General features: G+C 48.4%; 1 protein-coding gene across 1 annotated transcript in view; it reads left to right on the forward strand.

Moving 5' to 3' along the window:
- The window catches only part of NUP188 (nucleoporin 188), a 48175-nt gene that overhangs the window by 19595 nt on the left and 688 nt on the right, over positions 1-27892 (forward strand). The window contains exons 9-43 of the mRNA XM_045883293.3: positions 1552-1763; positions 3126-3240; positions 3891-4091; positions 4965-5054; positions 7655-7720; positions 8686-8805; positions 9289-9415; positions 10646-10798; positions 10981-11107; positions 11319-11406; positions 11503-11579; positions 12147-12261; positions 12906-13026; positions 13154-13220; positions 14148-14276; positions 14603-14742; positions 16034-16140; positions 17461-17667; positions 17772-17941; positions 18644-18713; positions 19116-19183; positions 19610-19805; positions 21738-21815; positions 22111-22196; positions 22416-22561; positions 23054-23235; positions 24401-24601; positions 24772-24864; positions 25276-25434; positions 25640-25777; positions 26551-26625; positions 26707-26940; positions 27076-27207; positions 27479-27552; positions 27689-27818. Of these exons, the coding sequence (XP_045739249.2) occupies positions 1552-1763; positions 3126-3240; positions 3891-4091; positions 4965-5054; positions 7655-7720; positions 8686-8805; positions 9289-9415; positions 10646-10798; positions 10981-11107; positions 11319-11406; positions 11503-11579; positions 12147-12261; positions 12906-13026; positions 13154-13220; positions 14148-14276; positions 14603-14742; positions 16034-16140; positions 17461-17667; positions 17772-17941; positions 18644-18713; positions 19116-19183; positions 19610-19805; positions 21738-21815; positions 22111-22196; positions 22416-22561; positions 23054-23235; positions 24401-24601; positions 24772-24864; positions 25276-25434; positions 25640-25777; positions 26551-26625; positions 26707-26940; positions 27076-27207; positions 27479-27552; positions 27689-27818 (4494 nt within the window). The remainder of the gene's footprint in view (positions 1-1551; positions 1764-3125; positions 3241-3890; positions 4092-4964; positions 5055-7654; positions 7721-8685; positions 8806-9288; positions 9416-10645; positions 10799-10980; positions 11108-11318; positions 11407-11502; positions 11580-12146; positions 12262-12905; positions 13027-13153; positions 13221-14147; positions 14277-14602; positions 14743-16033; positions 16141-17460; positions 17668-17771; positions 17942-18643; positions 18714-19115; positions 19184-19609; positions 19806-21737; positions 21816-22110; positions 22197-22415; positions 22562-23053; positions 23236-24400; positions 24602-24771; positions 24865-25275; positions 25435-25639; positions 25778-26550; positions 26626-26706; positions 26941-27075; positions 27208-27478; positions 27553-27688; positions 27819-27892) is intronic.

A 27892-nucleotide genomic window follows, 5' to 3' on the forward strand; every position in this document is an offset into this window, starting at 1 on the left:
GGGAGAAGCAGACTCCTTGCTGAGCAGGGAGCCCAACACGGCACTCAATCCCGGGACTCCAGGATCATGACCTGAGCCGAAGGCAGACGCTTAACCGACTGAGCCACCCAGGAACCCCTGCATATGTCTTTTTGAATTAGTGTTTTCATTTTCTGTGGGTAAATACCCAGTGGTTAAATTATTGGATCATATGGCATTTCTGTTTTTTAATTTTTACTTTTTAGAGAGAGAGAGCATGAGCAGGGCGTGGAAGGGCAGAGGGCAGAGGGTGAGAGAGAGTCCCAAGCAGGCTCCACGCTCAGCACAGAGCCTGACACGGGGCTCGATCTCACGGCCCTGCAGTCATGACCTGACCTGAACTGAAACCAAGAGTTGGATGCCTAACTGACTGAGCCACCCAGGCGCCTCTTTGTTTTTTAATTGTTTGAGGAACCTCCATACTGTTTTCCACAGTGGCTGTACCAGTTTAGATTCCCAGCAGCAGTACACAAGGGGTCATTTTTCTCCACATCTTCATGGCACTTGTTTGTACATCCAAGGGAGCTGGTTAAATTATGGCAAAATATGGGCGCCTGGGTGGCTCCGTCGTTAAGCGTCTGCCTTCGGCTCAGGTCATGATCCCAGGGTCCTGGGATCGAGCCCCGCATCGGGCTCCCTGCTCCGCGGGAAGCCTGCTTCTCCCTCTCCCACTCCCCCTGCTTGTGTTCCCGCTCTCCTCGTCTCTCTCTCTCTGTCAAATAAATAAAATATTAAAAAAAAAAAAATTATGGCAAAATATGTAAATAAAAATATGGCATTTCCATGCAGTGGAGTACTGTGCTGCATTAAAAATAACGAGGGGACTGGTAATGAAAAATAAGGAAATTCTTAATGTACTGTTACAGGAAATGATTTGTAAGATACACTGTTAGTGGGGCGCCTGAGTGGCTCAGTCGTTAAGCGTTTGCCTTCGGCTCAGGTCATGATCCCAGGGTCCTGGGATCGAGTCCCACATCGGCCTCCCTGCTCCGCGGGAGGCCTGCTTCTCCCTCTCCCATTCCCCCTGCTTGTGTTCCCTCTCTCTCTATCTCTCTCCCTGTCAAATAAATAAAATCTTAAAAAAAAAAAAAGATACACTGTTAGTTGAGAAAAGTAAAGCGTAGAATAGTTTGTACAGTATATTTGATTTAGAGATGGATGGCTGGATGGTTGGATAGGTGGGTAGGTAGGTATGTAGACGGAGCTTAAAATGAATGAATGAAAGAATGAATGAGTGTATATGGCATATTACTGGAAAAGGAAAGAAAAACCTCTAACAGTGGTTGCCTCTGGGGACAAGTTAGGATGACTGGGCAGTGGGAATTGTAGGGAGGGAGACTTTTTTTTGGTATCTCTCCCAAAGCCTTTTGCTTTAAGCTTTTAACAGATTCCTTAATACATGGCAAAGAGGGAGACGTGTTTTTACTCTATTTTTATACATGTATTATCTAATAAAAAATAACTTAAAAATTTTTAAATAGGTTTTTAAATCTGACTTTATTTCTCCCATTTTTTTCTTCATTGGTTGTGTAGACTGAGCGCCAGGTGTCTCGCTGGTTTGTTCAGTGCCTTCGGGAACAGTCCATGCTGCTAGAAATTATTTTCCTTTATTATGCCTACTTCGAGATGGCACCTAGTGACCTGTTGGCATTAACCAAGATGTTTAAAGAGCAAGGATTTGGTAGTAGGCAGACCAACAGGCACCTAGTGGATGAGACCATGGATCCTTTCGTGGATCGGATTGGGTAAGTCTGAATGAATTGAGGCTACAAAATTTGTACAATATTTAGAGCATTGATATTATAGTGATCTTGTGAATGAGTGAGGGGACCGTCTAGATGTACTTTTCATTTGCTGGTAGGGAAACAGATCGATGTACTACCACATTCCAGGTCTTACAGGGAGTAAAGACTGGGATTAGAGGGCCTGTTTTCTCAAAATAGATATTGCATTCTAGTATTTACTGTCTTCATCTAAGAGGTTCATCCATTCAACAAAAAAATTGGTGAGCATCTATGGTAAGCCAGTGCAAATGCTCAGACGACAACAGGGCGAATGTGTCCCCTGCCCTCTTTGAGGTTATCGTCTATGGGACTTTGAATTTTATGGCAATGGATAGATCCACATCTTTTTTTCATTTATACAAAAATATATTGTTTGTGTTTTTTGTTTTTTGATGTAAATTGTATACTTTGTTACGACTTAACTTTTCACATAACTGGATGTCCTGAACTCTTTTTAACCTCAGGATGTTTTTTTACCTGCTGCATATTAGTACATGGGATGGATGTTTATTTAGCAATTTCACTAATGGTAGGCAGTTAGCTATTTTGGATATTTCAAACAATGTTGTAAAGACCACTCTTTACAAGCCTGTCTGTACATCTGGGCGAGTATGGCTGTAAAGGATCTGGAAATGGTGTTGTTGGGTTGAATGGTGTGTGCGTTTGTGTTATAAAATATTGCCAAGTTGTCCTCCGCAAAGGCCATACCAATGTATGCTCATGACTGTGGGAGGAAAGAACCAATTTCCCCACAATCTTGTAAACCCGTGTTATCTATCTTCCCCCTCAGTTTGATCCCTTTTGCTGCACTGATTTGCCTTTCCCTGGTTATCTGTGACGTTGAGCATTTTCTTACCTGTTCTTGGCATATCCTCTGGGGTGAACTGCCTGCTTGCATCTGTGTCTATGAGGAGGAGATTCAGCTGCGTTTAACAAAAAGGATGATGTTACAGTGGTTCAAATGGATAGATCTGCATTTTGAGGCCTTTTTCCTCTCTGAACAAAGATACACACTTGAGTGGTGAGATGGTTTATCTGGGTCACATGTAATTGGTGGCTGTAGAAACTTTCAGTACTGGATCTGCGCTTTGGCAGGCAAAGCCCCTGTCAAGCGCTGTCAAGCACTTTAAATGTGGCTGGATGAATTGAGGTGTGCTGGAAGTGTAAAATATGTACAGGGTTTAGAAGACTTAGTATGAAAAAAAAAATGCAGAAAAAACCATTAATAATTTTTTTGATATTAAAGTGCCTTCCATTTCACCTTATTCTCCAGCAAGGTTCAGAGTTGCATATATGACACCATGACACCATTTTTCTTTCCAGCTACTTCAGTGCCCTTATCCTGGTGGAAGGCATGGATATTGAATCCTTGCATAAGTGTGCTTTGGATGACAGAAGAGAGCTGCACCAGTTTGCCCAGGATGGACTTATTTGTCAGGTGAACTTGGAATAGCTTCCTTTCTCTTTTTAGACAATTTGTAGTTAGGAGTATGTTTTTAACCACTCAACTAGACTGCCACATAAAATTTTCCCTGTGGTGGAATTTGAGGTTCTACATTGCTAAGAAGTTAATTGTATCTGGAAGAAATCTCAGATTTCAGTTTTCTGCACATAGGTCATAGTTGTCTGTGAGAATGAGTAGTCACTCAGAGAGTTCGCACCAGTACAAAAGAGGCCCAAGGACAGAACCTGAGGGCTTGTCTTCATTTATGGACTTTGTGCAAGAAGAGCACAGGGGAAACACATTGAGATGGGATGACGGTTAGATAGAAAGTGGGGAAAAATCAGAGAAAGTTCAAGAAGGATTGAGAAATTTTCTAAAGAAAATTCCATTTGAACATGTGTTTTATAATGTTACATTAAGACTACTTAAAATTAGAAGGAAAAAATGTGGGGAAAGGGAAGAGTAATGGAGGGGTTTACTAGTGAGGTGGTGGGGTTTGGGGAAGAGTAGAATATCAGTGGGACAAGGGACCACTGTGGGCAAATGGAAGACATACCAAATGTGACGAAGGGTCCTGTGGAGGGCTCTGACTCTTTCTTTTCAGCGACAGAGGTTTTGTTTTTTGTTGTTTTTTTTTTCATCAGGATATGGACCGTTTGATGTTGACCTTTGGGGACATTCCACATCACGCCCCAGTGCTTTTGGCCTGGGCTCTCCTCCGTCATACCCTGCATCCAGAAGAGACAAGCAGTGTTGTCCGGAAGATAGGTGGCACAGCCATCCAGCTGAATGTATTTCAGTACCTGACCCGACTGCTCCGCTCACTGGCCAGTGGGGGAAATGACGTGAGGCTCGGGCTGTGGGTGTCTGAGCGTAAGAATGCCAGCGAGCAGGGCAGAGGCTTGTTAATGAATCATGAGAGTAGTAATGAGAATTGTGATAGTGACATGGATAATGATGACAGTGTTGTTTCTAACTTTGTAGAGCATTTAGTATGACTAGACACTGTTATCAGCACTTTCTGCACTTTCTCTTATTTCATCACAACACTTGGTTGCACTAGGGATTTTCATCCTATTTTACATATTAGGAGATTGAGCCTCAGGGAGATGTAATTTGCCCACAAATTACTGGCAGAACAATAACGGCCAGTTAGTGGTAGGTATGGTTTGAACCCATCGTGTCTGACTCTTTGCCAGTATAGGATACTATGCCAGGACAGTATTCTGGAAGGTAGCTTTGACCGCATTGACTGGAGAAATCTTTTTTGGGAGCTTACTCATTCAACCATAACAGGATGAATTAGCTATTCTCTTGAGTCCTGTGTTGGGGCTTAATTTCAGAGGCACTGTTTAGTGAGCTTGTTTTGACATGCGAGCAGGAAACCTCAGCCAGCAGGCCCCACCGACTGGCACTGGGTGATTTATCTTGGTGACCCTTCAGGCAGCTGCATCATTCATATCAGTGCATAGAGACTCTTTATCCTTTCTCTAGACTGGATGTGGTTTTATTCTTGGTGGTGGTGTAATATTTATGGTTCCTGCTTTCTCATTTCTCCCCTTGTCTTCCTGATCTCGGGACTAAATTAGGAAAATTACAAAGCCTTGGATTCCCTTCCCATTTGTTTACAGAGACTATATTAACGTGCAGGACTATGCTGAATCTGGGGGAAGAGTTTTGTTATTCAGAATTAGTCACTGACTCCTTTGCCCTTACAGTGTACCACCAGCACCGCATGCATGTGTGTCTATGGACTCCTTTCTTTCGTTCTGACGTCGCTGGAGCTGCACACGCTGGGCAATCAGCAGGTCAGTATCTGGCTTTTGTGAGGCTGTCTACACTGCCTGGCTTTGCAGTCATATCCCTAAGATACCCCTTTGGAGCTGATATCACACACACCCACATACCCCAGGTGTTAATTTATTGCTGTTTCTTTTCATTTATTGTATATACAAATGATACCTATTAGTTTAAAAAAAAATCAAAGTGTTGATAAAAACAAAAAAGTGTAATCCCACCACACAGGACAACCTCTGTTAATATTTTGTTGTGTTCCCTTCCAAACATTTTCTGCATATATATATATATATATATATGTTAAAAATATAATAATTCTTCTCTAAAAACAGAATCACAATGTATATACTGCTTTGTAGTCTCATTTTGGGATAGAGCACTGTCCCAAACATCTGTGGGTGCTAATAAATATTCTTCTGCAATATTTTTAAAACATGAAACATTTCAAATGTACATCAAAGAAGACAAAGTTAGGTAACAAACTCTTAAACAGTCCTATCACCAGCTTCCAAATTATCAACTGACAGCAGATCTTGATACTCTTTCCCTCCTTGATTATTTTGAAGCAAATCCCTGACATCATTTAGTTTCATCTATGAATATTCAATGAGCCAGAATAGGAGCTAGTAAAACTTTACAACCATTAGCACATCTATTTTTTTTTTAAAGATTTTATTTATTTATATACCAGATTGAGAGAGAGAGAGCAAGAGCACAAGCAGGGGGAGCGGTAGGCAGAGGGAGAAGCAGGCTCCCTGCTGAGCAAGGAGCCCGATGTGGGACTCGACCCCAAAACCGACCCTGGGATCATGACCTGAGCCGAAGGCAGATGCCCCATCGACTGAGCCACCCAGGCATCCCCCCATTAGCACATCTAAACAGTATCTTCAAGTAACAAGTCAGGATTTAAATTTCTAATTGTCTTATAAATGTTGTAAATTTGTTATAAGTTTGTTTTGATCAGGATCTAAATAAATAAGGTCCATACATTATTGGTTGATAGCTCTGTCAAGTTTTAGTCTGCACATGCCACATCAATGTCTAGATGATGGTTGTCTAGATCCATTAGTTCCTTGGGAGTTACAAAATGGCACTATTCTATCTTTCCTCTTTTGTTTATTGGCTAGAACGTTGCTATAGAAAAGGTTTCATAGTATATACAAATATTAGATCATTATGTTGCATATCTAAAATTAATGTAACATTATATGTGAGTTATACCTCAAAAAAAATTTGCTCTGCCTGCCGCTCCCCCTGCTTGTGCCCTCTCTCTCTCGTTCTCAAAAAAAAAAAAAAAAAAAAAAAAATCCTTTAAAAAAAAATTTGCTCTCGGGCGCCTGGGTGGCTCAGATGGTTGAGCGTCTGCCTTCGGCTCAGGTCATGATCCTAGGGTCCTGGGATCCAGTCCCGCATCGGGCTCCCTGCTCCTTGGGAGCCTGCTTCTCCCTCTGCCTCTCTCTGTCTCTAATGAATAAATAAATAAAAAATCTTTAAAAAAAAAAAAAATTTGCTCTCATTAGCTATTAGCTATCTGATACTCTGGTATAGAATACTATACATGCTTATTTTTCTGTATTTGCTAGTTTTCCCTACCATCCTGTAAAGGTGGTTAGTGAGGTTTTTAAATTTTTACATGTCATTGTGGATTCCTGGGTATAAATAAACATATTAGCAGTGTTTTAATCCACTGCAGTTACTATTCTTATGCTCCGATCCCTCACCTTTGGCCAGTAAGAACTCTTTCTGATGAGCTTCTGAATGTGTCTGACACAAAACTTCCGTACTTTGATAACTCCATTGTTTTCTGGTACGACACACCATTGTAGGATTATCTTGCAAGAGTCTTGCCCCAGACCTGGAATATGCTATTTCTCCAAGGAACTGGTTCCTTGCAGTGGAAAGTGCTATTTGAGGAGTTCTTTATAACTAAGTCATTGTATTCATTTTTAATGACTTGTTTTGGAAATTGAAGAAATTGGTAAAGTTGCTAAAAATGAAAATTTCTTACCATTATAAAAGAAATTGGTGTTAACTGGAAACTCAATTTCCAAAGCTCTAGGGGCACAGAGTAAGCTTTGCATCTTTTGCCAAAATTCTGGTCACATTTGGACCTCATAATATACCTGGAGGATCAGTATTAACATATCTGGACTGCAAGAGTCCTAGTACTTGGGTTGTTTAAAAAAAGTCATTCCCAATGTGTGCCAAGCGCTGTGCTAGGTGCTGAGGATTCAGAAACTTAAAAAGGCATTATTCTTGCCCTCTAGGAGAACAGTTTAGCTGAGCCTGGTAATACCTCTCATTTACAGTCCACTTCTCCATGTATTATCTCATTTAGTCCTTACAGTGGTACTGTGAAGCGGTAATATCACCATTTTATAGATAAAGATAAAGATTTTGAAGTTCGGAGATGAGTTAACTTGCCTAGCACCATATAACAGCTATAACATACACCCTAGACAGGGTATAACCTTACTTTTTAAACCCAGGGTTCTTTCTGACATAGTATGTGAAAGTATTGTTGGTGTTTTTATTTGAATAGGATACAGTAAAAAAAGAAAAGACTGGTTCAACTAGGGAAAATAAGCTATTTTTCCCCCTCCCCCAACAGGATGTAATTGACACAGCATGTGAAGTCCTGGCAGACCCTTCTCTTCCAGAACTATTCTGGGGAACAGTAAGTGTGTCAGAGGGAATTATGCTAAGATATTCTTATAGCGAAAAGTATTTATCAAGTACTTACTTTGTGATAGGTCTGATATTAAGCATTTATGTCTTTTCACATTTAATCTTTACAAAAATCTATGAAGTAGGTAGAATTATTATCATCACTATTTTGCATATGAGGAAAAGTGATGCTCAGAGATGTGAAGTGACTTGGCCAAGGTCACGTAGCTAGACAAACAGCCAGGATCAGGAAGCAGTTCTGGCTGACTTGAGTCTGTAGCCTGTATTATGAACCAGCATGTTCGCTATCCTACCCACCAAGTTTTTGTTCACATTGACAGTCTCAGACACCAGTATTACTGTAACTCTTGAACGTGGTATTGGGGTGAGTTGACAGAGTATTGTAACTGGTTAGATAAGAATTTGGCTTTGGAGAGAACAGTTTCTCACCAATACTCAGGCTTAACATTGATAGCAGCCTGAAGCCCCAGGGTCTAGCTGATGAATAAATCTGTTCTCTTTGGTACTGTGGCCTGACTGATAGGCCTGTATGTCTTACCTCTTCTTCCTGAGTTGCTATCCAGCCTCGACTCACACTGTTCTGGGAGAAGGCAGTATGAAACAATATTTAGGTTGAGGATCTGTTGCCCATGTGTGGTGACTTAAATGCTGGCATGTTGTTTGGTGCTTTTCACTTTATTGGAGACATGTCCGTGAGGAGGTGAACGCCGTTGTCTTCCGATAGAGAGGATGGCCAGGAAGAGGTCATTGGAGGCAGTGGTGTTCTCTTTTCTTGACAATCTGCTGTTGATAGCCATTTTCAGTGGAAATGTGGAAGTCTTAAATTGTTAGGGAGGAGTGATGATATCTGCCTGAAGGAAAGGATTTGTTTTAGGTTTTCTTATGATTGCTAGGCAGTCTGGAGATGTGTTAATCGATGGATAACATGAAGGTCAGTGACTTCTCTCACCATAGGAGCCAACCTCCGGGCTTGGGATCATTCTGGACAGTGTCTGTGGGATGTTCCCCCATCTCCTCTCCCCTCTCCTACAGTTGCTGCGAGCCCTCGTATCAGGGAAGTCCACTGCCAAAAAGGTAGGTGGTTCGGTTAGATGCCTGAATTCAGAGTGTGGGAGCTATTTTGGGGGTGCCACTGCCACAGCAAGAATTAGTCTGAAGTTGAACGGACGTTGCCAGAGATAGTGCCTCAAGTCTATAAAATTAAGTAACTATTGTAGGTGCGGTGGGAGTAGGACAAAATACAGAGTTTCTTACTATCTCATTGGCAGAGAATAACAGTAGACACAAGGAGGGAGTACCTAATAAAGCCACACAGTCAATGTCATTTGAGCAGTGAACACCCACTGTTCAGGAGAGCCAACTGTCTGTGCTGTGAGGGGTCCTCGACTTCAGCATAAGAGGATGGTGAGGGCTGGCAAGGAGTGCGGAGGCGGGTTCGTGCGAAGTTCGAGAGTCCCCACATACATGGTCTGGCTAAAGAGCAGAGAAGTGAACGTGGGACTCCTTCCACGTCCCCCAGGTAAACATGTGGCTGGATTTTTTTCTGCATGTTGGCAGGTGTATAGTTTCTTGGATAAGATGTCTTTCTACAATGAACTTTATAAGCACAAGCCCCATGATGTGATCTCCCATGAAGATGGAACTCTCTGGCGGAGGCAAACATCCAAACTCCTTTATCCTCTTGGTAAGATGGAGAGACCCTGGTTCAGTAGCTCTTTTTCCTCAGCCTCCGTTTAGGCTTCATCTTTGCTGCTTTAACTTTTTTTTTTTTTAAGCTGCCTTTATTTTTTTTAAAGATTTTATTTATTTGACAGAGAGAGACACAGCGAGAGAGGGAACACAAGCAGAGGGAGTGGGAGAGGGAGAAGCAGGCTTCCCACTGAGCAGGGAGCCCAATGTGGGGCTCAATCCCAGGACCCTGGGCTCATGACCCGAGCCGAAGGCAGACGCTTAACGACTGAGCCACCCAGGCGCTCTTGCAAGCTGCCTTTAAAGCAGTTCCTTCTCTCCACTATACTTGTTGATAACTTAGTGCATTTCTCCCTTTTATACATCATAAGATTGTTTTATTTAAAAAATAATGCATGTTCATTGCAACAAGAGACACGGCACCGATCTACACTTTACAGAGTTCGCCTGTTGAGACTTGTCTGTTGGGTAGTCAGTGTTAAGAACTGATGTGCATCCTTTTACATACTGTGTACGCTCTCCTAGATTCATCCTGGAGGTTGCTTTTCTTATATACGGATCTGACCCATTCTTTTTAGTAACTACAGAATTATTCTGGATGTTCCAGAATCTTGTATCTTTTTCCTTCTAAAGGACATGTAGGCCATGTCAGGTTTTTGCCACTACAAACAATGCTGCCTTGGGTACATGTCCCCTTATACACTGGTGCTTTTATTTTTAGCACACTGGGTTCCTAAAGCAGGGTTGTTGGATAAAAGGGCATATACAAAAACAATTTTTTAAAAGATTTTATTTATTTGACAGAGACACAGCGAGAGAGGGAACACAAGCAGGGGGAGTGTGAGAGGGAGAAGCAGGCTTCCATCGGAGCAGGGAGCCCAACGTGGGGCTCGATTCCAGGACCCTGGGATCATGACCTGAGCCGAAGGCAGACGCTTAACGACTGAGCCACCCAGGCGCCCCTACAAAAACAATTTTAAATAAGTGTCCACCAACAGATGAAATTGATAAAATGTGGCACATATATATAGTGGGATATTCAGCCTTGAGAAGAAAGGGAATTCTGACACATGCTGTAACTTGGGTGGAACCAGTCTATCAGTGTTAGCTACTAGGAAGAGAGTGTCCTTCTCTGTGTGAGTAAATATTGGTGTCTGATGTAGGAGTCACTTTTTCCTATTGTATTCCCAGATATTAGACTCATTTCCTTTCCTTTCTCCCTTAGGGGGTCAGACCAACCTTCGCATACCTCAGGGCACCATGGGCCAAGTAGTGCTGGACGACAGGGCTTACCTGGTACGCTGGGAGTACTCCTACAGCAGCTGGACCCTCTTTACCTGCGAGATTGAAATGCTGCTGCATGTCGTTTCCACTGCAGGTAAGGTCCACTCGGCGAGACAGGACTACGGGAAGGAAAAATGGCCATGCTTAGATTTGGACAGACAGAGAATCTCAAGATAAAATTGAAAACCATCCAGACTGGGATAAGTGTAGTGTTTATCTGGGTCTCAGAGACTATTCCATGATCTTGAAGGAATTGTGTGCTTTCTTTCCCCACAGATGTCATCCAGCACTGCCAGCGGGTCAGACCCATCATTGATCTGGTCCATAAGGTCATCAGCACAGATCTGTCCATAGCAGACTGTCTCTTGCCCATCACGTCCCGCATCTACATGCTGCTGCAGCGGTAAGCATCTGGTCACACACCTGCTGGGTTAACATCCACGCTCGTTCCTCTGAGGGAAACCCTGGCGTGATACTATCCCCAGCTGAGGGCCTTCCTGTGTTTCTAACCCTGCTGGGAGGAGGGACTTGGGCAGAGAGAACTGGAAAATATTTGTGGTGGAACAAGTTATGTTATTCATTTTACCGAGTAGAGTGCACTGTTCTCCAACCAGGCTAACGACAGTGATCTCCCCACCAGTGGACGTCATTGCTTCTTGTGTCAATTGCTTGACTGTTTTGGCTGCCCGGAATCCAGCAAAGGTGAGAGACACCAAGTCTTCCTAAGAGCCAAAAAAGGGTGCACTTGGTGGATACCTGAAGACACGTGGACATTGGGCTCTTCTTTTCCCTTCTCAGGTCTGGACTGATCTTCGTCACACAGGCTTTTTACCATTCGTGGCCCACCAGGTCTCCAACATGAGTCAGATGATTAGGTGAGCCAGGTCTTCTTAGGTTGGGTAGGGCATATTCCCGGGGAGCACCAGATACGTTTCAGGTCCAGACTAGCTTCATTCTTTTTAAAGAAGTTTCCCCATGGATGTATTTCTCATCCAGGAGCAACCACCCTAGGTGCATGGGAGTTAACTCTCCAGCCTAGAGAATCCAGAAGTGTCTAGATCCAGAGACTTGGCTTCCCTTTCTTAGTCACTCCGTACCTTTCCTTGTTTCATGGGTACTTGAGCTCACCTGCTGGACAGTTAATACACAGGCTCCATTTTCCTACCTGAGCATTCTCTTTGCCCTCTCTTACTTGTAAGACAAAAAGATATTTTTGGATGTTTATTTGATTTCTTTACTTTAAACCTCTTGAGGTTGTACATCAATAAAACATGTTCTTAATGTTCACCTTGGGTAGAAAGCCTAGATTTGATGAATTCTTTTGTAGAGATTTCCTGTTTGGGGCCCAAGCCATCTAGGTAATAACAAGAATGCTCTGTGATTAGTTTCTGGAAACCCTGAGATTGCCCCACCCTGATTCCCCTGCCTCTGTTCTCTCCCAGTGCGGAGGGGATGAATGCCGGAGGGTACGGAAGCCTCTTGATGAACAGCGAGCAGCCCCAGGGCGAGTACGGGGTCACTGTTGCCTTTTTGCGCTTGATCACCACTCTTGTCAAGGTAAGAGCTGGTTAGATGAGATCATCCAAAATAGTTTCTCTTCTACTATAGTCCTCATGTCTGTGCAGGCCCCCCAGTTGTCCTGAGGTTACGGCATTAACGGTTTCTGTGTATTGAGTATTGACTATGTGCCAGATTCTGTAATGGGTACTTTATCTGTAGCCCAGGGTAATATGTATGTTTTATATCATGACTCAGTATACACATGTGTTTGTGGACCCCTGAAGCGGAGTTTCACAATTCAGCACTACTCTGACAATGCAAAAGGCATTCGGATATTTTCTTTCTTTTCTTTTTTTTTTTTAAGATTTTATTTTATTTATTTGACAGAAAGCCAGAGAGGGAACACAAGCAGGAGGAGCAGGAGAGGTAGAAGCAGGCTTCCCGCAGAGCGGGGAGCCCGATGCGGGGCTCGATCCCAGGACCCTGGGATCATGACCTGAGCCGAAGGCAGATGCTTAATGACTAAGCCACCCAGGTGCCCCTCGGATATTTTCTAATAAGCTGATTTCACAATCCACTAACGGGTCACAACTCAGTCTGAAAAATAGATTTTGGAGTCTGACAGAATTAGGTTTACATTTCAGGTTGGCCTCCTGCCGACACTTAAAAGGTGTAAGTTCTCACAGCATGGTTTCTTGTAGGGGCAGCTGGGAAGTACCCAGAGCCAAGGGCTGGTGCCCTGTGTCATGTTTGTGCTGAAGGAGATGCTTCCCGGTTATCACAAGTGGCGTTACAACTCCCATGGTGTGAGAGAACAGATTGGTAAGGAAGGCGTGCGCAGGGAACACTTGAGTGACTCCTGGCTCCCTGGAGATCTTGTCTTCCCCTTTCTTGGGGTGAGGGTCATCACACAAGGCCACATCATTGCTGTGTCTTTTCTGGAGTCCAGGTTGCCTGATCCTGGAGCTGATTCATGCGATCCTGAATCTGTGCCACGAGGCAGACCTACACGGCAGGTATGGGGGCGGGGTGTGACTGCTCGAGCTGGGTACGCCCGGGTGCCACCGCTCCCCAAGGGAAGACAGGGGCTTCTGCTGTGGGGAGCCCCCTCCTTTTCCAGAGAACTCAGTTTGCCTTAGCCCAGAACTCAGTACTCTTGAGGTTCTGATTTGCTTTCCACTGGACTGTATCCTTTCTCCCTATGGGTCGAGAAGAGAACTGAAGCGGAAACAAACTTACCCCCAGTGAGATTGTGCATGCGTGCACACACACACACACACACAGAATTTGTTTTTTATGATCTTGACAAAAGTTACAAATATTCATTGGGAAATAGAAAGCGCCCTTCCTAAACCTGCTTCTTGGAGATGACTATGAAGTTAGTATGTTTTCTGCTTGGTGTTTTCCTCTGCTTGTACTGACTGCTCTGGAATTTCATTTCCATGCCACTTCATACAGATCTGTCTTGTTTAATGGTTCTGTGCAGTCCATTGTATGGACTAATAATTATTCACTTCAGTAAATATATCCATTAATTGGTAAGACATTAAGATAGCTTTTCAGGGTGGTTTCTAAGATCAAGTCTATTTATTTTATTTATTTTTTAGGATTTTTATTCATTCGAGAGAGAAGCGCACATGTGCACCCACAAGGTGGGGAGGGGGGAAAGGGAGAAGCAGACTCCCCGCTGAGCAGGGAGCCCTATGCAGGGCTCAATCCCAGGACCCCGAGATCATGACCTGAGCTGAAGGCAAACGTTTGACTGAGCCACCCAGGCGCCCCTAAGATCAAATCTATTTAAGGAAAGTGATCAGAGTGTATTCATCTGGCAGAGAGCTGCTCTGTATCACTGATGTCCAGTTGGTTCAGTTTGGACAGTGCCCTTCCCTTCCAGTAATGAACTTGGTAGCTCCCTAGTAACTTGGAACGTGTCTGTCTTGCAGTCACAGCCCCAGCCTGCAGTCTCTCTGCATTTGCAGCCTAGCCTACACAGAAGCAGGGCAGACAGTGATCAATATCATGGGCGTCGGTGTGGACACCATCGACATGGTGATGGCTGCTCAGCCCCGAAGGTAGGGCTCCCTCTCCCCTTCCCCATTTATCTTTATTGTGCCTGCATGTTCTCTGAATTCCAGTGTAAGTTAATGTGTGGTGGCTTTTTAAAGACAGTCTTGTTTCCCCGAGGACGTAGCCTTTCTCTACCCTAGTGGCTGCTGTGTAGACTGGCACATAGCAAAGGGAGTTGATTGCTCCTCCTCTCTCCTAGTTTGGACTGGGGCCTCTAACAGAAGCTGTTGAACTCTGGGATTATTGTTGGGAATCTAATTCATGAGAGCACATATGTTGCAAATGAAGTCATGTTGTCTGAATCAACTTTGGTTTCCATTTGGCACCCTAGTGATGGGGCAGAGGGCCAGGGGCAGGGCCAGCTGCTTATCAAGACAGTGAAACTGGCATTCTCCGTCACCAACAATGTTATTCGGCTGAAACCGCCTTCTAATGTGGTGTCCCCCCTGGAACAGGCTCTCACACAGCATGGTATGTATTGCTCTTCCGACCAGCAGTGCTTCTACCCACAAGGACATACTTCAGGCTGTGTTGTTAGAGGCCAGCAGTATTGTCTGACTAATTCCTGGAGGGAATGTGGGAATGATCACCAGCTCCTATCCTGGACTTAGAAACGAGGGCTGGAATGTCCTTCACTTCTGCCTCCTGTTGATGACAGAATAGTAAAGAATCCGTGTCCACAGTCAGACTGCCTGGCTTCACATTGTGGCTCTAATCAGCCGTGTTACCTTGGGCTCATTATTTTTTTTTTTTTTAGAGATTTTATTTATTTGAGAGAGAGAGAAAGAGAGACAGAGAGCACATGAGAGGGGGGAGGGTCAGAGGGAGAAGCAGGCTCCCTGCCGAGCAGGGAGCCCAATGCGGGACTCGATCCCGGGACTCCAGGATCATGACCTGAGCCGAAGGCAGTTGCTTAACCGACTGAGCCACCCAGGTGCCCAGCAATTACTATTTTTTAAAGATTTTATTTACTTATTTTTTTTTAAAGATTTTATTTATTTATTTGAGAGAGAGAATGAGAGAGAGAGAGCACATGAGAGGGGGGGAGGGTCAGAGGGAGAAGCAGGCTCCCTGCCGAGCAGGGAGCCCGATGCGGGACTCGATCCCGGGACTCCAGGATCATGACCTGAGCCGAAGGCAGTCGCTTAACCAACTGAGCCACCCAGGCGTCCCTTTGGGCTCATTATTAAGCAACTGTGCCTCGTGTTTCTCGTCTATAAAATGAGGATAATAGTAGTACCTACCTTATCAGATTACAATGGAGGTAAGATTACTACTTGTGAATCATGGAGAAAAGTTTGTGGTAAATATTGACTGTTTGACTCTTTGGCCTTACACTATTAATTTAATCCCTTTGGGACCCTGTTTCCTCACTTAAGTAGGTGGTTGGGTAATGTCTAAGACCTATTCTACTTGTATCATTTTGGGATTTTGATAATTTTTGCATTTCAGTGCAGTTCTTCAGTGTGATGTCTTTTTCTAACCTGTTAAGAGACAATCTGTTGTTTTCAAAATGTCTCTCTTGCTGCTCTTAATGAATTGGATTGGCCATTTACCTCCAAATCCTGTGTATCCCCTTGGCTACGGAAAAAACAAAAAAAAACAAAAAACAATGGTATGGCCACCTGGATTTGCTCTGGCCCTCCCAGTACTTGAGGGCAGTAAAATCCCTCATGTGTGTAGGCCGTTGTGACTGACAGCCTCTCTTAGGAGCTTGACTCAGACACACTTGATGTCTAACCTGTTTCCTGTGCTTCTTCAGGTGCCCATGGGAACAACCTCATTGCTGTTCTTGCCAAATACATCTACCACAAACATGATCCTGCTTTACCACGTCTTGCCATCCAGTTGCTGAAACGTCTGGCCACGGTAGGTTCCCACTTAATCAGGCAAAGCCCCAGAAAGCTAACTTCGTGCTTGAGACTGCTCCTGCCTTCTTTCAAGAGAAACAGCTAACTTGGACTTCTCTGACTCTTAAAGATTTTGTTTATTTATTTATTTATTTGAGAGAGCGACTTGCGAGTGTGTGCATGAACCGGGGGGCGTGGGGGGTGATGTGCAGAGGGAGAGGGAGAATCCCAAGCAGGTTAAAAAGCCCGATGCGGGGCGCCTGGGTGGCTCAGTTGGTTAAGCGACTGCCTTCGGCTCGGGTCGTGATCCTGGAGTCCTGGGATCGAGTCCCACGTCGGGCTCCCTGCTCAGCAGGGAGTCTGCTTCTCCCTCTGGCCCTCTTCCCTCTCGCGCTATCTCTCATTCTCTCTCACTCGAATAAATAAATAAAATCTTTAAAAAAAAAAAAAAAAGCCCGATGCGGGGCTCGATCTCACAACCCTGAGATCATGACCTGAGCCAAAACCAAGAGTCGGTCGTTCAACGGACTAAGCCACCCAGGCAGATTTTTTTTTATCTGTGCTTATGTATTAAAGGATGTTTGGTGTGTTCTTTTGTTCTTTACAAAAGTAGAATGGCCTCATACATACTGTTTTATGACTAGCTTTCTTCACGGAACACCAGATCTTGCAGTCTTTCCACATGGGCACATTTGGGCTACTTTATTGTCTTTGATGCTTACATGGCGTGCCCCAGAATGGATGCATCCTAATTGATTTGGGCTGTTTTTTTATCTTCCACTATTACAGGCAGTGCTGCAGGACTGTTGTCCCTAGAGTTCCATAAACTTCTGTTTTCAGTTCCTAAAAATTAGGTATTAGTAAACATTTAAAATTTTTAGACATTTCTAAATTGTCCTCCATAAAGGATTGTAACAGTTTATGCTCTTTTTTTTTTTTTTTAAACATAATCTTCACACCCATCGTGGGGCTTGAACCCACTGCTCCAAGATCAGGAGTCGCACGCTCCACCTGCTGAGCCAGCCCGGCGCCCCGACAGTTTGTACTCATAACACCAAGTCTTGTATCCCCATCAGTTTTTTCATCTTGTTTTTTACCTTGCATTTCTTTAACCACGAGAGAGGTCGTGCATGTTTTTATGTTGATTACTATTTCTTCTGTGAATCGGTGGGCGTTTTGTACTGTAGTTTGACGCAATGTCCCTTCTACCCCGGAGCTGTACATCTGGATGTTTCCCTTTCTGCGCGTTTTCTTCGAGTTCTCCAGTACCCTTCTGCAGGAGCTTGTCAAGGTTTTTCTGAATGTAGAGCCCTACGTCTGTGTGTTGGGTCTCCACCAGGTGGCCCCGATGTCAGTATATGCCTGCCTCGGCAACGATGCGGCTGCCATTCGAGATGCCTTCCTGACCCGGCTGCAGAGCAAGATTGAGGACATGCGCATCAAAGTCATGATTCTGGAGTTCCTCACAGTTGCGGTAGAAACTCAGCCAGGCCTCATCGAGCTGTTTCTGAATCTGGAGGTGAAGGATGGCAGCGATGGCTCTAAGGTGAGCCCGCGCCTGGGATGAAGCTGGGAGGCGGCTCCCTGGGAGGAGGGTGCGCTTGGCCGGTGGAGGCTGAGGGACTGAACTCTCGCTTGGCCCTCTTGCAGGAATTCAGCCTTGGCGTGTGGAGCTGCCTCCACGCGGTGCTGGAGCTGATCGATTCCCAGCAGCAGGACCGCTATTGGTGTCCGCCCCTGCTGCATCGGGCAGCCATTGCCTTCCTGCACGCCCTGTGGCAGGACCGGCGGGACAGTGCCATGCTGGTCCTCAGAACCAAGTGAGTCTGACTCCGGGAGGGATTGCCTTCCAAGCCTCGTGTCTGCAAGACGGGAGTCACAGTAGTTTATACTTGGGAGGTTCGTTGTGACCGCTCACTTGGCCGACGCATGAGAAGTGCTTAGGGGCTGGTTTGTTGTGCGGGAGCGTGACTCTGAGTCATTCTCTGCTGCTGCTGGCACGTGTCCTCTTTACCAAAAGGCAGAGATGTGTTTATCTGAGGGTGCCCTCCTTGTCCTGCCTGTGCGTTCTTCCCTTTTCGCTAACCCCTTCAAAATCCATCATTCTTGAGAAACAGTAGCTTCAGATCAGAGTGGCTTGCTCGAGTCCTTGAACTGAATGAAACCCCCTATTCTCCAGGACCCTGTTTGCACGAAGGGAAGGGACATTCAGAAGGCTGACCACAGGAGTCTGCGTCCTTATTCCTTCCCCACTCTCTTCTTTGTGGGGCTCTGGGAAAAGTGTATGGTGGCACAAATCAGAATTTTTATTGGTCAACTCTAGAACATACATACAATTGTGCTTCTTAACAAGAAAACATAATTTTATCTGTGGAACCAGTTGCATTTATGTAGGTGCAGGTGACTCATGTTAGGATTGAGATGGGTACAGTACGGACAAGTAACCAGCCGAAGCGGGTGGACAGAACTTCGGGAAGGCCTGCGTGAGAAAAGTATGATTTCCAAATGTATTTTCCTTTCAGACCCAAGTTTTGGGAGAATTTAACCAGTCCACTGTTTGGAACCCTTTCTCCTCCCTCAGAAACCTCTGAGGTAAGCCAGGGTGAAGGGTGGGACAGGGGAGGAGAGTCCCTGGGAGGACAGGCTGGGCGGTGAGACTGAGATGTAGGAAATGATGCATCCCCTCATTAAGCAACGGGAGTGTTTTCTTCACTGGAAATTTCTTTCTCAGAGGCGTGTTTGCTTCCTCTCCCTTTGATATCTCTCGCTTGGGAAGGGAAGTGGCATGCCCTGCTCTGTGTTGATGGCTCTGTGGTCTTCTCTGCTCACTTGGAGACCCTGTGGACCCGACATTGCAGATGCCCATTCACATCCGATAGAAATTGGGCTTCCTTGTTTTCCAAGTATCAGGTCCCTGCTCTGTTCCATCGTCGGGGACACCGGGGAAGAGGCTCTCCTCATGATTGATGTCTGCTCTGCTCTCCTCCTCCACAGCCCAGCGTCCTGGAAACCTGTGCCCTCATCATGAAGATAATTTGCTTGGAGATATACTATGTAGTTAAGTGAGTCCTTCCCCTTTGAGATTTTAATTTAAGGTTTGGGTGAGGGGTGCGCGATGGCCTGCCACCGGGTGTGGGGCTCTTTGAGCCAAGACAGAGGAGAGCGCTGGTTTGGAGCCATTTATGGAGGGCCGCTGAGTTGTGTCCCTGGCCGGTCCATTGATGGCATTTATGATTGTCAGAGAGAGTTATGGTGAAGCAAACTCCATGTGCCTGGGATTTTATGGAGGAGGAATCCTGGAAAAGGCCTCAACCTAACCCATTATGTTGAGCAGAAGTATGAGCCCCACACAGTGGAGGTGACTGGAGCCGTCTGCCTTTAAGCCCAAGTGAGGTCGCTTTCTCTGCCTGGACAGGGGTCTGTGCCCATCACATTTCCATCCGTTTTCAAAACGTAACTGTAGGTTTTGTTTTTTCTTGACACTCTAGGGGCTCATTAGATCAGTCATTAAAAGATACGCTTAAGAAATTTTCCAGCGAGAAACGCTTTGCCTACTGGTCAGGCTACGTCAAGTCATTGGCAGTTCACACAGCCGACACAGAGGGCAGCAGCTGCACCTCCCTGGTGGAGTATCAGATGCTGGTCTCCGCCTGGAGGATGCTCCTCATCATTGCCACCAGTCACGTAAGAGCCTCTTGGAGTGGTTTTCACTTGGGTATTCACTGGAGTGGCTTTCATACAACTGTGTGCCGGAATGCCTAACAGATGCAGCCCCTTGGGATGAAGGATGAACCAGGGATATTCCCTGACAGCTACAGTGTAACAGTTCTGTGCCAGTAGATGGGGGCTTCTGTGGGCTGTTCAGGATGTTGGATGCAACAAGGGACCCTGAAGAAAAATGCAGAGAAGTGATTTAAAATTTTTTGTGACATTCATAAAAGCCTCCTGGAGCTGCCCTTGCAGCCCTGGATGGGTCTCAGGGGCCCCCTTCCTCCATCTGCTTCTCCTGCACATGTCATGTCACCCGTTCAGGTGTGTGACCTGTGCGTACTAGGTAAATATTTGTGGACTGGTCAGCAGGCAGCTGGGGCAGCTGCAGCAGCACCCTCTCTAGAGAGCAGTTTGTTTTCATTGCTTCTAGAAACTGCGTTTCCTGGTCTTAGAAAAAGAACAGAGGCATTATCTGTGTGCTATGTTTACTGAGAGTTGGTTTTTAGAGAGAGAGTTAGCATTTGAGAAGAGTCTGCACTTTTTCTTTGTGTGTCTGTGTGTGTGTGGTTTCACCCCGTCATGTTGTGCAGTGTGGACTTAGTGTTGAACTGTTCCTCCTTGGGGAATCCAGATTGATATCTTGACTTCATGAATAACTTGGGCTTAATGGATGTCCTTTGTTCCAAGCGTACTCTTTTTTTTTTTCCAAGCGTACTCTTATATCTTCCACAAGTGACTCGTTCCCTGTACCAGACTGCCCACGACCTTGGGACATTGCTGTGTCACTGTGGTTGCGGCCCCAGAGACTGCAGACACAGCAGAGGGCAAGGCGGTCTCTGGGGAATGCTCAATTCCTGCTTGGGTAGCCTGTGTGTCACCTGCCTTTAGGCTTTAGCTGGGCAGCAGCTCTTTTTTTTTTAATTAAAGCATAATTGACATATGTTCTGTTGGTTTCAAGTGGACATCAGAATGATTCAGTATTTTTATACACCATGAAAGGGTTCCCACGATAAGTCTGGTGACCGTCCGTTACCACCCAAAGTTGGGACAGTCTTCTTAACTATGTTCCCGGGCGGTACAGGATAGGCAGCAGGTCTTGAATTGTAGCTCCGAAAGTCCTGCCATCCTCTTTCCTCTTAGGAGAACTATCTGATTCAGTCTAGGATCCTGACCATTCACTTATTCTTTTAACAGGTATTAACAGAATGGTCACCATGTGTCAGGCACTCGGGGATACAGCAGTGAATAGGGCAGATAAGGTCTTTGATGTTGTGGAGAGTGGCCCACGAGGAAAGCAAATGGTAAACAAATTCCTAAAGAAATGTAGGTTGAGGTGATAATTCACTAGGAGGGAAATAATCAGGATGCTAGGGTAGTGAGTACTTGAGTAGGATAGGAGCCGTCAGAGAGGCTATCTCCGCGGAGGCGATGGCCAAGCTGAGACCGTATGTACAGAGGCGCTTTCCAGGCAGAGAACCTGTGGGAAAGAGTAGTCTCGGCAATTGGTATCATATGTACAAGGGTCCAGAGCGGAAAAGAGCTTGGTAGCTCTTGGTAGCTAAGGAGACTGGGAGGGCCAAAATGGGGTGAGCACAAGTGGGAGTGATACTGGAATCCTTTGCACCAGATTCGGGGGCAGGGGGCTCTTGGCCTTGTTTGTATTTCCAGAGCACTGGGAAGGAAGCCTTTGAAGGGTCTGAGCAGAAGAGGGACATCGTCAGGAGGAGGAGGTGAACCTGACCCGATTTTGACCACATCTCAGGGTGGACAAAGAAACAGCAGGGAGACAATTAGGAAGACTGTGACTTATCAGTGGCTAATTGCCTGACAGAGGACCCTACATTTCGTGGCTTCTAAAGTCTAGAAAATTTTCCCCAATGCCATTTTTTTCCTGTTCCTTTGTAGGCGGAGGTAATGCACCTGACAGACCGTGCGGTGCGTAGCCAGCTCTTTCTTGACGTGCTTGATGGGACCAAAGCCTTAGTAAGTGTGTCTGGGAGATTCCACATTCCTTCTAAGGAGAAGGTCCCCAGAGCCCAGGAGCAGCTCATGAGTGTGTAGTTGCCCAGCAGTCGGGCCAAGGGCCTCGGGCGGCCTGGGAGGCCTGAGGCTGCAGTGCCACTCCATGGGCTCGCGCCTCTGGCCCAGGCCAGTGAGCTCGCTGCTGGGAAGGAAAGGCAGGAGGCTGAAAGGGGGTCCTGTGGGCGGAGCTCAGATCTTCCAGCCATGGCGGCTCACAGGAAACCCGACTTCTGAGCAGTCGGCTGTCTCCCCTCAGCTACTGGTGCCAGCCTCCGTGAACTGCCTCCGCCTCGGCTCCATGATGTGCACTCTGCTGCTCATCCTTCTCCGGAAGTGGAAGGGGTGAGCACTGTGCCGGGGGGGTGGGGGGCCTGCCCTCCCCTTGTTACTGACCCTTCACTTTCCTGAAGGGGAGAAAACGGGTGTGGAACAGGCCTGACCTAGCAAACAGATGGGGGCTAGACAGGCTGCCTGGCGGGCCTCCTGAGATGAAGCAGGGGCATTTTGTCGCCTTTACGTGGGGTGTGTTCTCCCTCCCTCTCTGCCCCTTATTGTTTCTAGGGAGTTAGGGTCTGCAGATGAAATCCTTGGGCCCTTGACGGAGATTCTAGAAGGAGTACTGCAGGCAGACCAGCAGCTCATGGAGAAGACCAAGGCCAAGGTGTTCTCGGCGTTCATCACAGTGTTGCAGATGAAGGAGATGAGAGGTGAGGGGCAGAGGGGAGTGGGGACAGCGGTCTCCCCGCCCCACTGACAGCCGGCCAGGCGGGCCTTCATCTGGTTTTGTGCCACACATTTCTGCTGTGTGGTTTGAGCTGACAGTCTTGGAACACATGTCAATGAAACTCTTTTTCAGGGCGCCTGGGTGGCTCAGTTGGTTAAGCATCTGCCTTCGGCTCAGGTCATGATCCCAGGGTCCTGGGATAGAGCCCCGCATCGGGCTCCTTGCTCAGCGGGGAAGCCTGCTTCTCCCTCTCCCTTTGCTGCTCCCCCCTGCTTGTGCTCTCTCTCTCTCAAAATAAATAAATCTTTAAACACAAGAAACAAAACACTCTTTTTCTCTCCTATCTGTCCCACAGCCTGGGCAGATCTCCTCTCAGCACCGTACATTCTCTGCCCATCTGGGGAGGGGACGTCGGTGTGCCCTGAGAGTTGACATGGTGAGCATGACCGTGTCCCTCCCTGCCTGTGCTCTGCAGTGAGTGACATCCCCCAGTACTCCCAGCTGGTGCTGAACGTCTGTGAGACCCTCCAAGAAGAGGTGATTGCTCTCTTCGACCAGACCCGCCATAGTCTGGTGTTGGGCGGTGCTGCAGAGGACAAGGACAGCATGGAGACTGATGACTGCTCGCGGCTGCGGCACAAGGACCAGCGTGACGGGGTGAGGGAGCACCCTGGGGAGTAGTGTGTCCTGCCCTCGCACATCCAGCAAGTACATGCTGCCTGCCTGCTCGGTGCCAGGCCCTGGGGGTGATTAGGGAACAAGACACGTAGTCACTGCACTTAGAGTTCGAAGCCTGGCGGAGGACGTTAACAAAGCTGAGCCGACGCAGAGATGTGTCGGGATTCCATCGTGGCGAGTCCCACACGGGAGAAATGCCAGGAGAACCTACAGCTTGGGGTTCTCACCTAACCCAGGGACTCAGCAAGAAACCACCCTTTCAGCCGTGACTTAAAGCATGGGCAGAGCCAGGCAGGCACGGGGAGCAGGGAAGATTTGGGAGCGAGAACAGGGCTGGTGAGCCATGGTCTGAGTCCCCTGGTCCCTGGAGGAGAGGCTGGTGTGAGGCTGGAGCGCGGTGGGGGGGTGGGATGACCAGCAGCCTTAGCAGCATCTTTGATCTGGGTTGCAAGTGAAGGAGGAAAGGACTCAAGGAGTAAAAGCAAAGGAGAGAAATGATCAGATTTGGACTCTGGAAAGATCACCCTGGATGCGCTATAGAAGAGCATTTGTTAAACTGGGTCATGACTTACTATAGTGGGTCTCAAACTGAGCTCATTTGGTTACAACCAGTATTTTTTTAATGAAGTAGGATAAACCATAAAAGAAAGTTCAGTGTGCTTTGCAGGATGGAGGGTAGGAAAATACATCAGCATGTGTATACGGGGACAAGGTGTAAAAAGTATTTATTACTGTGCCGTTATGGTCAAAAATAAGCTTGAAAAGTCACTAGTATGAAGAATCCATTGGAGATGGCGAGGGAGGGCGAGGGAGGACCACCTGGGAGGCGGGTGCAGTGGTGCAGCAAGAGGGGCAGAGGGTGCAGTGAGCAGGTGTAAGGGGAGAGCGAGGAGTCGAGAACTGTCGCTGGGGGGGTGGCTCGTTAGCGAGGATGGAGTCGCTGTGCCCTGTGAGGGGACGCAGGAACCCAGCAGGTCAGGAGAGACCTCAAGTTGTTCGAGTCGAGCTCACTTGAAGACATGTGTGACCCAAGTGAGGGTTGGGACGGCCCGGTGCAGGGCTGCCTGTCCTCCTCGTCCTCCTCCTTTTCCCCCCTGCACTGCTTTCTTCCCTCTTGCCCATCTCTGCCCCTGGGCCCCGGCAGGTGTGTGTCCTGGGCCTGCACCTGGCCAAGGAGCTGTGTGAGGTGGATGAGGATGGGGACTCGTGGCTCCAGGTGACTCGCAGGCTCCCCATCCTGCCCACCCTCTTCACCACTCTGGAGGTGAGCCTGCGCATGAAGCAGAACCTGCATTTCACCGAGGCCTCGCTGCACCTGCTCCTCACTCTGGCCCGCACTCAGCAGGTAGGGGGCAAGCCCAGGGCCGGAAGGGAGCTGCCCTGCGTGTGATGGTCCCAGGAGCTCTGGTCTGCCCGAGAGTGCCAGCTGCCCCTGGGCAGGGTGGCTGCAGGGGACAGGTCCCAGGAGTGATGGGGCTGGGGAAGTGCCACCTCATTCCTGGCCTTTCCCTCCAGGGAGCCACGGCAGTAGCTGGAGCCGGCATCACCCAGAGCATCTGTCTGCCCCTCCTGAGTGTGTACCAGCTTAGCTCCAACGGGACGGTGCAGGTGAGTGCCGTGAGCCGGGGGGCCTGGGCCGGCGCCGGACCACAGTTGCAGTGGGAAGGCCTCCCTGCCTTTGGTCTTCTACTCGCCCAGGAATGGCTCTTCAGAGGCTTGTCCGATGCACTGATGGTGTGGACTCCTCCCTGCCCCCACCCCGATTCCTAGCTAGTTAGTGGCCGACCTGAGTCTAGAACCCAGGGTTCTTACATCTCTGCCGAGTGCTCTTCCCTTGCAGTCCCCGGCCTAGGGCCCCTGGGGCTCTGCTGGTCACCAGGCCGTGGCCGTGGCCGTTCCGGGTTTTCTCCTCCACGCAGCCCAGCTGCCTTAGCTGCTGTGTCACAAGGAGGCCCTGCTGCGCCTGCCGGCTGGATTCAGCAGTGTGTGTCCTGGTCTTGTGTGCTGTTTGTGTCTTAGACCCCTAGCACCTCTCGGAAGTCCGTGGATGCCCCCTCTTGGCCAGGGGTCTACCGCCTATCCATGTCTTTGATGGAGCGGCTCCTCAAAACTCTGCGCTACAACTTCCTGACCGAGGCCCTGGACTTTGTGGGGGTTCACCAGGAGCGGACCTTACAGGTGAGGGGCTGCCAGCATCGTACGGGTGGAGGCTCAGGGTAATGGGGGCGCGGTCTGGGCCATACAGAAACTTCTTAGGCATAATACCTGTTGTGCCATCACCTCTGCGTTTGTGCGCTCAGGACCTGTCCTCCCAGCAGAAGGGCAAGAGCAGGTGGGTTAGGTCCCTGATCCAGCCCGCCCCCTCTCCGTCTCTCCCTCCCAGTGCCTCAGTGCGGTGAGGACAGTGCAGAGCTTGGCCTGCTTGGAGGAGGCTGACCACACGGTGGGCTTCATTCTGCAGCTCTCCAACTTCATGAAGGAATGGCACTTCCACCTGCCTCAGCTGATGCGGGATGTCCAGGTGGGGCCTCAGACATGGCTCCTTGGGTGGGGGTCTGGGGAAGCACCTGCGTGTGGGGGCCGTGGGCACTGTCTGGCGCACCTCTGGTGAACTGCAGGCCCGTGCCTGGAACGTGGGCATTTTGCTCAGCGAATACAGGCTTTAGTTTCTTCATGCTGCTTTCTCTGAAGCTGAAGTTTTCTTTCCATAGTAAAGGGCAGCCTTGTAGCTTCAGAACTTGGGCTCAGTTAGAGACGTTGGTTCACATCCCTTAAGGATGGGCCAGCGGAGCAGGGAATAGGGGAGGTAGGGAAAGAACGGGTCCTGGAGTCAGACAGGCATCTGTCATTTGTCTGACCTTGGTCAGGTCACTTCACGGTCTCTGGGCCTTCTTTTTCTGTAAAATGGGAAAATGATCCCCATCTTCTTTCTTTTTAAAGAAAGTTTATTTAAGCAATCTCTACGCCCAGTGTGGGGCTTGACCTCACAACCCTGAGATCAAGAGCGCGTCCTCTACCAACTGAGGCAGCTGGACGCCCCTCCCCATCTCACGTGTTACTTAGGACCCATCGTATGTGCTAGACCTCGAGCTGGGTCCCAGGGAAACCCCCCAGGCCCCTCTTGCCCCAGTTCGTAGGCAGGCGTCCTTAGTAGCTGTCAGATCTGCAGCCCGAGAATGTAGGAGGTGAGCACCGTGGGAGCTCAGGGATGGAGGAAGCGCAACGGGACTCTGGGGGGCCCGCTCGGTCGGGCTGCTGCTGAGCGCCCCCCGCCTCGCCCCGTGTCCACTGCAGGTGAGCCTGGGCTACCTGTGCCAGGCCTGCACCTCCCTCCTGCACAGCCGCAAGATGCTGCAGCACTGCCTGCAGGTGAGCGCCCTCCCCACCCGGCTGCCTGCGGGGCCTCGCCCGGCGTCTCGGGACTCCACCTCCGTCTCGTGTCTCCCTCAGAGCAAAAATGGGGACGGCATCCCCTCGGCTGTTGCCCCCCGAGTTCAGCGGCTACCCACTGCTGCCCCCGCGCCCCCCTCCTGCTCCTCCTCCAAGCAGCCCACTGCTGACACGGAGGCCTCGGAGCAGCGAGCCTTGCACACAGTCCAGTACGGACTCCTCAAGATCCTCAGCAGGACCCTGGCGGCCCTGCGCCACTTCACCCCGGACGTCTGTCAGATCCTGCTGGATCAGGTACCGGCCACCCCGAGTGCCAGGTCACCAGCCTCCCCGCGGTGAGCTGCCGAGGCTCTCCTGGGCTCCGCTCTGTCCTGAGAGCTTGTCTGGGGTCCTGGCGGGGCTCCACATTGCTCCCGTCTTGCCTTGCAGTCCCTGGACCTCGCCGAATACAACTTCCTGTTTGCCCTGAGCTTTACCACGCCCACCTTTGACTCTGAAGTGGCCCCCTCCTTCGGGACCCTTCTGGCCACAGTGAATGTGGCCCTCAACATGCTTGGAGAGGTAAGTTGGGGGCTGTCAGACTCTGGCCTCTCAGCTTCCAGTCTTCCTCCCGGTCTCCTGCGGCCTGACTCTGGCCTCGAGCACGTTATTAGCCCTCCCGAGCCTGTTCTCTTCCCGAACGAGTGTGACAGAGCCTCCCCGAGAGGATTGTCGTGAGGCCCGAGTGAGGTAGCTGAACGCTGCTTAGTGCAGGACCTGCCGCGTGGGAGGCTCACAGTGAGTCACACCCATTACTGTTACTTTTTTTTTTTACCCGTTTCTCTTCCTCCAGCTGGACAAGAAAAAGGAGCCCCTCACCCAGGCTGTGGGGCTCAGCACACAGGCAGAAGGGACCAGGACGCTGAAGTAAGAAAAGCCCTCCTTCTAGAATGCGAGCTGGGGTCGGGGCTGCCGTGGATCAGCCATCCTGTTGGCTCGGTGGTGTGCCTCCTGCCGGCCGGCTTGGCTCCCTGCAACAGAGCCCTCCCTGCCCTCTCCCCAGGTCCCTCCTGATGTTCACCATGGAGAACTGCTTCTACCTGCTCATCTCCCAGGCCGTGCGCTACCTTAGGGACCCAGCTGTGCATCCCCGGGACAAACAGCGGATGAAGCAGGAGCTCAGCTCGGAGTTGGTACAGACGGATAGAGGGCTCGGACTAGAGGGGGGCGGCTGATGGGGACGAGCCTGTTGGGGTCCCACCCAGCC

The sequence above is a fragment of the Mirounga angustirostris genome, unplaced genomic scaffold (genome assembly GCF_029215605.1).
Source record: "Mirounga angustirostris isolate CCGP_5_RB_7025 unplaced genomic scaffold, mMirAng1.0.hap1 SCAF_15, whole genome shotgun sequence".
Taxonomy (NCBI): domain Eukaryota; kingdom Metazoa; phylum Chordata; class Mammalia; order Carnivora; family Phocidae; genus Mirounga; species Mirounga angustirostris.